Source organism: Eschscholzia californica, unplaced genomic scaffold, assembly GCF_041429995.1.
Source record: "Eschscholzia californica isolate CP2 unplaced genomic scaffold, dmEscCali1.0.p SCAF_4, whole genome shotgun sequence".
Classification (NCBI taxonomy): Eukaryota; Viridiplantae; Streptophyta; class Magnoliopsida; order Ranunculales; family Papaveraceae; genus Eschscholzia; species Eschscholzia californica.
This window is the reverse complement of record NW_028238461.1, coordinates 55,049,048-55,056,967: the sequence shown is the minus strand read 5'-3', so window position 1 is coordinate 55,056,967 and position 7,920 is coordinate 55,049,048. Positions and strand designations below refer to the sequence as shown.

Below are 7,920 nucleotides of genomic sequence, written 5' to 3'. Positions count from 1 at the left end.
CTTTTGAGGGGGTAGAATATTTAGTTTTGCTTGTTGGTGTATTATATTTGAAAAAAAAAAAACTGTTGTTTGGTTTGTAAATGGAGCCAACCTTTAGCCCAAAAGCTGATGTGACGGGCTCCCATTGATCCGGGTGCCATGCCCGAATCAATGGGAGTTGGACACATTAGCTTTTGGACTGAGGTCGACCCCTATTTTCGGGTCAAACATAGTTAAAATGAGACAAAATGGAGAAGATTAATATATTGGATATTTATTTTTTTGATACAAGCTAGTAATATGACAACAAGAGATGTTCAATTAGTTGTCATAGAAAATATGACACCCCTAATTTACTAATTACACCCAACTCATGATCTCCATATTCTTAGCAATTTTACACATGATGTACTGGGGTGGATTCAGGTGGTGTTGCAGCTGAGGAGACACGCTTCCCTCGCTCCGACCGGCTGTTCTCGGCGAACTTGATACTATTAACATGCAACCCATCTGACTTCTCTTGTTCAGTCCATTCAGATCCGTAGTAATATTCTTCATTACCTTTCACTACATCTTTTGATGGAGGTAAAAACATGCTTCCCCACTGTGGGAAATGAACTAGGGTTACTGGTAAGGTACAAGCAATTATCATTATCCCCATATATGTTATTCCTGTTGCCGTTGAGTATTTTGAGCTTGTGAAAAACAAGAATTGGGTTAGACCCGAACCGAAATTACCACCAGCTCCTGTTAGACCCGAAATTATACCTAAAGATCGTCGAGAAATAAAGGGTATGACACCAAATGTAGCACCACAAGCTGCTTGAGCACACACGGAGAAAAGAATCATAGCCACGATAGATATTGGAAGAGAATTAGAACGGCCGAGCCAAATGCAAAATAGTCCTCCCAATGTTTGTAGGACCCAAAGGTTCCATAGTCTAGCTCTCATGCCGAATCTACGTGCTCCCAAATCGGACATGTAACCACCGAAAGGACGAGCAATGATGTTTGCCATACCAAATACAGCAGCTATGATACCCGCTGTATGAAGCTTTAGGTCAAATCTGTAACACATGTATATAATGTCAATATCTTAATTGCTATATATTAAGTACTATTTGATAATACTTTCATAAAAAAAAAAAAGTACTATTGGATAATAAGTAATTGGTTAAGAAACAATTGTTAACCTGTCAAAGAAGTACTCAGCGATTACATTATCGGTGGATAGTTCGACACCCATAGAGTAACCGTAAAGAAGAACGAAAATCCATGTTCTATAGTTTGTTACAGCATACCATAGCACCTAAACAAACAAGGGTAAATATGGTGAGATGATTTGAACTAAAGCAATACTAATTAAGATTTAATGATTCATGAATTAAGTATACTGACCTTAGAGAACTGGTCTTTGGCAACATCACCTGCCTTTTTTAGGGCACCAAGGTTTCCATCAGGCAGATCTTGCCCTAGAGTCAAGACCATAATCCCTGTAATGATATGCATAAACCCAGGAATGAAAAAGGCTATACGCCAAGCAGTGAATGGGGTTGCACCAGCTTTACGGATCAGTTCGAATAGTAAAGGCATTATGAGCTGAGTTGCTCCACCACCCATATTTCCCCATCCGGCAGCAGTTCCATTCACCAGCCCTATAATCTTACTATTAAACATGGTACTCATCCAGTACTGGCAAGAAACGAATGTAGCGAGAGAGAAACCAATCATAAACCTAACAGCCACGTAACCTCCGGGAGTCGAAACTAACGACATACAAAATACAGTTGGTGCAGATAGCATCATAAGAAAAGCACACCCATATCTTGGCCCTAACAAGTCACAAACAGCTCCCATAGCAAGCCTAGAGAAGATACTCCCGGAAACGGAAGCGATACCAGCATTACCGACATCGCCCTTCTTTAGGTTAAGATTATCGCGAATAATCGGAACAAGTGGGGCAGCAGCAAATGTGGAAACAAAACAAGTGAAGAAAGAGATCCAAGAGAGATGGAAAGTTCTCATGTGTGGGTTTGCCAAAGAGAAGAGTTTGAATACTTTAGCTTTGTGTTCAGAGTCTACTGGTAAGTCAAAGTTAGCTGTGCTATCACTAGGTACCATGGGAGATGCAACAGAGAAAGCAAAGGATTGTTCTTTACCAGTTACTCCATGCATGGAGCTCCCTGGGGAACCCACTGCTTGACCACCAGTCATGTTTTTGTTTTTCCACACTCAGATCTAGAGAAATAGAACAGTGGGTTCTTAGAGAAGGAAATGAAAAGATAGAAAAGATTCTAATGGTTTAGTAAGAGAGGGAGAGAGAGGTAAACCACTAAACCACTCACTAATCAAACAAGATACTTAGAACTTAGAAGTAAGTCTTGTAATTGATGGTATTTTGGGAGATTGGGAATGGGTTATATTTATACTAGAAAAGAGTTGACATCTTATATTAAGAGATTTTTTTAATATGTGAGATATTTTATTCATTTTTAAAACGGAAAGATTCAAATATCTCTCTTTACGATTTTACTACCTTACTGTCTAACTTAAGCGGGCTTCTCATGTTAAATCATAAATATTTGGGTAATGTTATTTATAACGTTTTGAAATTATGAGATCATCACGAATTAATGCTTCAGACTTTCTCTATGCACATCTGTCTGTAAAAACATATACATGTCTGATAATCTATGTTTATTGATTTTTCTTTTCTACTCTTAGTTGTTTCTCTCACATTAATTATGTACATAATAAAAAATACCAAGGAGAATCCAATCAGCCGCATCTAGATAGGAGAACCTCTTTGTATATACCCAAAGGGCAGATTGCTTTACTTTAGTATATTCATCTGCCATCTCAGAATGTGATTACCTCAGCTACCTAGTGAAATTACAAACATAACCCTATTTTCATACTATTTCAACTTGTCAACACGTCTTCTCTTCTTAATTAACAGGTCCCCAGTCCCCACCATCATAAGAGGACTTTAATGGTAAGGAAATAGTACTGAATGAGCTGCTAGATCCTTCATATTGGAAATTAACCTTTTAATTTAGTCCATAAATTTATATATTCATTCTTTGACTTTAGATTCCAACCCTTGGCTGCTAGATTTTGAAATTATTACCCCTCAAAATTCTTCCTTTTCTTTTCATAAGGTATCACTAGGGTTTTAAATGAGTGCCCTAGACAGGTTAGATTCCAAGAATCTGTGGAAAGAAGACAAAGACTTTATAAAGTCTATAGTGTTTAACTTTTTACAAAATTGACCCAAAAAAGTACACTCTTACAAGAATTGCATTTGAAATTTTGTGTCTTAGGATCTTATAACTTATGGATTTTGACAAAAAGAATCGTAATGTCTAGTCTCTATGAAATATATATAAGTAAAATTAGAAAATATTACGATCGATTTGTAATTTTGGAGCACTCCTAATTCTGAAATCCTCAAGAGGTTTTTAAGGAACTAGATACAAAACATTTGGACCAAGTAGTCATGATTTTGCACCTCTGAGTTAATAGAAGAGTTATTTCTCAAATGACCTCTTAGTTTATGATCAGTTTTCTGTCTAGCTCCATAATTTATCGAAAATACTTAAATGGCCCTTCTTTTACCTTTACAGGAAAAAATGAGACCATCTTAATATTTTCGGTAAACTAAGAAACTAGAGAGAAAATTAGTTATAAACTAGAGGGTCATTTGAGAAATAATCTATACTCAATAGTGTTCAGGGACTACAGGATGGGGTGGAATATTCTAAGTTTGATTACTAGCTAGATGCCAAAACCCTAGCACTTTCGTACTCGCACGGCACATTTACGACTATATCTATAGGCTATTGCCTGCTACTTTTCCCAAGTCAAAGGGGACTTGTCTCCAATCCCCATCACGTTCATGTCCTGCCAAACTGGTGGAATTTGACCTAAAAATCAATGGGTGGCTTTAAAAAAAAAGACCCATTTTTCAGGTGAAATGTTAATGGCGACTTTGTTTACCATCATTTTGGGCCCAAAATATGTGTTCATCCATACTTAAAACAATTTTCGAAATTTGAAAACGTTGATATATCTTTGAATTGGCTTGATATGTGTTCATCTCTAGGACTCTACCAATAAATATTCAGATTCAGGTTTTGGTTTTTCAATCCATTCTCAAAACTATGTATGTGAAATCAATCATTAAGTCCACTCTAATCACATCCGACAAGTTGATCTTTAAGTCTGAATTTCCACCTTTAAATTTTTCAAGGAAACCTAGTTGATAAACTGTCTAATCGAACTACAAGTCGGGTTTTCTTCAATTCAAACATCAACAAGTTAAGGAAATGTAGTATCAAACTTTAATTCACTCTTCTCAATTAAATAACTCATATACTAGTAGTAAAGTCCTCTTGTGTCAAAATCCACCTTAATAAACTTGTATATAGAACAAAACAATGGATAAAATATGTATATATACATCAAGAGGGACATACAATTTTAGGTTACAATTTGTTGGAGCCATGTACTATTTGTATTTGACTCTTTTTTACTTTATATAGGGGCCTAATTATATAATAATTAAGCTTGATCATGCTTAGCTATTTGTTAGTTATAATAGTTAAATTTAGAGAAGAAAACTTAACTCTTATTAGTATGAAGGCTAGGTCATCTTCTTAACAAAAATAGAAAATAGACACGGAGAAAAATGATATTATATTTGTAACCATAAATTATCTAATGTAAGATTTTTTTTTAATGATATTATATTTGTAACTCATAAATTATGCTAACAACAATATACGTAGTCAGCTAAACCAGTATCACTAATTATAATAAGATCCGAATCAAAACTTACTTAGGTGATAGCTCACATCTCCTTCAAATCGTACATTCAGTTGCAAGCTATTTTATCACCAATATCCTATTTTTCCGTTTATTTAATGTTCAATGTAAACATTCAGTCATGTTTTAGCCCTCAATATTTGACCAACTCAATGTTTTGTCGTATGTGGCTAGTAGTTTGTTTTAATCTTCAATGGCCAAAAAGCTTTTGACTTTTCGGTAATATTTTTAGGGACTAAAAATTAACTAATTTCGAAAAAACTTAAAAACAAATTCGATCCACCTCATATCTCTCTATCTTTCTGCTCCATTTCATCACCTCTCCTCCACTTCATTTATCCCTTCGCCTCCTCATCATCTTCTCCGGCGAAGGTCACCAGTCGACCACTTCTTCCGACGACCTTTAAACTAAAAATTTTCTTTTTATTTATTTATTTCTTCTTGCTCTCTCTTCTTCTCTTCCTTCTTTCTTCTTCTTCTTTCCCTTCTCTCTAAACTCTATGACAAAGGGGCTCCCCTTCACCAGACCTTTGAAGGTGAAACATCAACAAATTTGGGGGTTGTCTTTTAAGTCAAACATCAACAAGATAGAGAAAATGTAGCATCAAAGTGTAATTAACTCTTCTTAATTAAGTAGTCTGGAGGTAAAGTCCTTGCGTGTCAAAATTCACCTTAATAAACTTGTATATTGAACAAAAAAACAATGGTTAAAATATGTAGTAATTATGTATACACACACCAAGAGAGCCTACAATCTTTAGGGCACAATTTATTGGAGCCATGTACTATTTGTATTTGACTTTTTTTTTTACTTCATTTAGGGGCCTCATTATCTATCAATTAACCCTCATCATGCTAAGCTATTATCTAAATAATAGTAATAGTTAGATTTAAATAAGAAATTTTTTAAGCCAATTATATGTATAAACTCTTATCGGTATGAAGGCTAAATCATCTTCGTAAGAAACTATACTTATAAAAATTGAAAATTGGGCATAAAAAAGGAAAATAATATTATATTTATAATCATAAATCATCTTATGTAACATTTTTTAGTGACTCGAATTAAAAAAGAAAAAAAGAAAGAAAAATAATTGTTTAAACTTGTAGTATGAAGCTACCTATTAAATTTGGAAACAATATTTGCTTGTCGATTTTTTCTTTCAGGGTCTTTAAGTCGCGTTACTCAATTCTAGACAAATGAGCATATTAGTTTTTTCTGTTTAAAATAAAAATCATGATAGAAGTATATATCACATTTTGTTTTTTTTGTAAACCCTAAATTGGTTTGAATCAAATTAATTAAAAGCCAAATGTCAAAAGAAACGACACCGAACCTACTATGCCATGGACAACATTGTTACAAGTTAAATGTTACTGACTCAAAACTTGCTTTGGTGATGCCTCAAGTCTCCTTCAAACCGTCCATTTAGTTGTCAACTATTAGATCATCAATATCCCTTTTTTTTGTTATATATTTTTTTCAATATATTATATATCTCTATTCCAATAAGTTTTGATTGAACAAGTCATGAGGCAAATATCCATGTCTAATTTCAAAGAAATAAAGAAGTACAACATAAGCTGACTCAATTTCTAATTTCCTCTATTCCAACCCAGTGACATGCTTGCTTATAGGGATATTTCTAGCTAATATTTCACATAAAAAAACAAGAAGTTTGATTCGGTACTATTAGAACTAACAAAAGTAGAAGTTCGGTTCTCAATTTGGATAACTAAGAGCATCTCCAATGCAACACTCAAACTCTAAATCTTAGAGTGTCACATAAATTTTTTTTAAATATTTTGTTTAAAATCCATCTCTAATACAAAACTCAACATGAATCTCTAAAGTGACGTGTCAAGATTTATTTTAGAGATCTTTAAGAGGACACCCTAAATTTAGAGTGTCTTCTTGAGATTCTCTAAGTGTCACATAAGCAAATCAATTAGTTTTAAACCAAAATAAAGGTTTTTAGAGTTTCACTTGAGTGTTACATTGGAGAAGGTTTTGCAATAGAGTGTTTCTAAATGACCAAATAGGAAAGAGACCATTTAATGACCCATTTTTCACACTTGATACATAAGATTTTTAGAGTTTTTCTTGATTCTTGCATTGGAGATGCTCTAAATAAAATAGAAATGTTCAATCTAATTTTCCCATCAATTAAAAAAAATAGATATAAAACAGATAGAAAATGCATTGGGAGTATTTCTTTTTTTTGGGAGATTTAGTAATTGACCCCCATTTATTTAGCAACATTACGATTACACCTCTAAAATGATTATCGTTTAGGCGTTAACCTCCAAAAGCTATTTTCCTGTCAAATATCGTTATATGAGGGGCGTGCAAGTCACATGCTTCATCTCAGACAAAAATACCTCATCTTAAGGTTTACTTTCCTTCTTTACCCTCATCTAAGTCGATGTCGTTTAAGTCAAAGGACTATTTTTTTTCTTGATGTAGGTTGCCTCCTTCTTCATTAGTGGTGGTTTCTCATCCATGAGATCTTGAGGCATCAATAAAAACTTGTAACCAAAACAATATTGATAGTAAACTTATGTATTATGTAAGTTTTTTAATATTAATAGTGATGTTGATAGTAGTGATCGATATTAGAGTTGGGTTGTTTATGAGAGACCAAACTAAAAGTGAACAAATTATTAGATGGCCTTATTGTTAATTTTATCTAAGTCTTTTTATGTTAACATTGTTTATTAATTCATCCTTGTAACACTATCTTTAAACTAATTTGGTAAAGGAAAAACATATACATAAAGTTGACCGTTCTAACACACTGTCTATTTCAGATATCGCTCTTCCAATACCATAGACCAATCAAGAATATTGGTGCAAATAGTTGTTACAAATCTTATTTTCGGTAAACTAAAACCCTATATTTTGATTTAGATCAATCTCTAGGTTTTGATACATTCAAAACCCTAAAGGAGAGATTATGGATTTCCATTTATATGAGGGCAAAAAAAAAAAACACATTTTTAGGAAAATCCTAACTCATGGCATTTTTGTAAGGAATTTACCAAAGAGCACAATTTCGCAAACTCAAACATCAACAAGTTAATTCAACAAAAAAAAAACATCAACAAGTTTGT

The 7,920-nt window shown here is 33.6% G+C and overlaps 1 protein-coding gene across 1 annotated transcript; it reads right to left on the bottom strand.

Annotated features, from left to right (window-relative positions):
• Window positions 1-228: 228 nt before the first annotated feature.
• Window positions 229-2,376, bottom strand: LOC147546387 (high-affinity nitrate transporter 2.1-like). The gene is made up of 3 exons (XM_086674006.1): window positions 1,378-2,376; window positions 1,173-1,288; window positions 229-1,046 (listed from the first exon to the last, which is right to left on the bottom strand). Exons 1-3 carry the CDS (start codon window positions 2,191-2,193, stop codon window positions 377-379), a joined length of 1,602 nt encoding a protein of 533 aa, XP_086530132.1. The 5' UTR covers window positions 2,194-2,376; the 3' UTR covers window positions 229-376.
• Window positions 2,377-7,920: the final 5,544 nt, after the last annotated feature.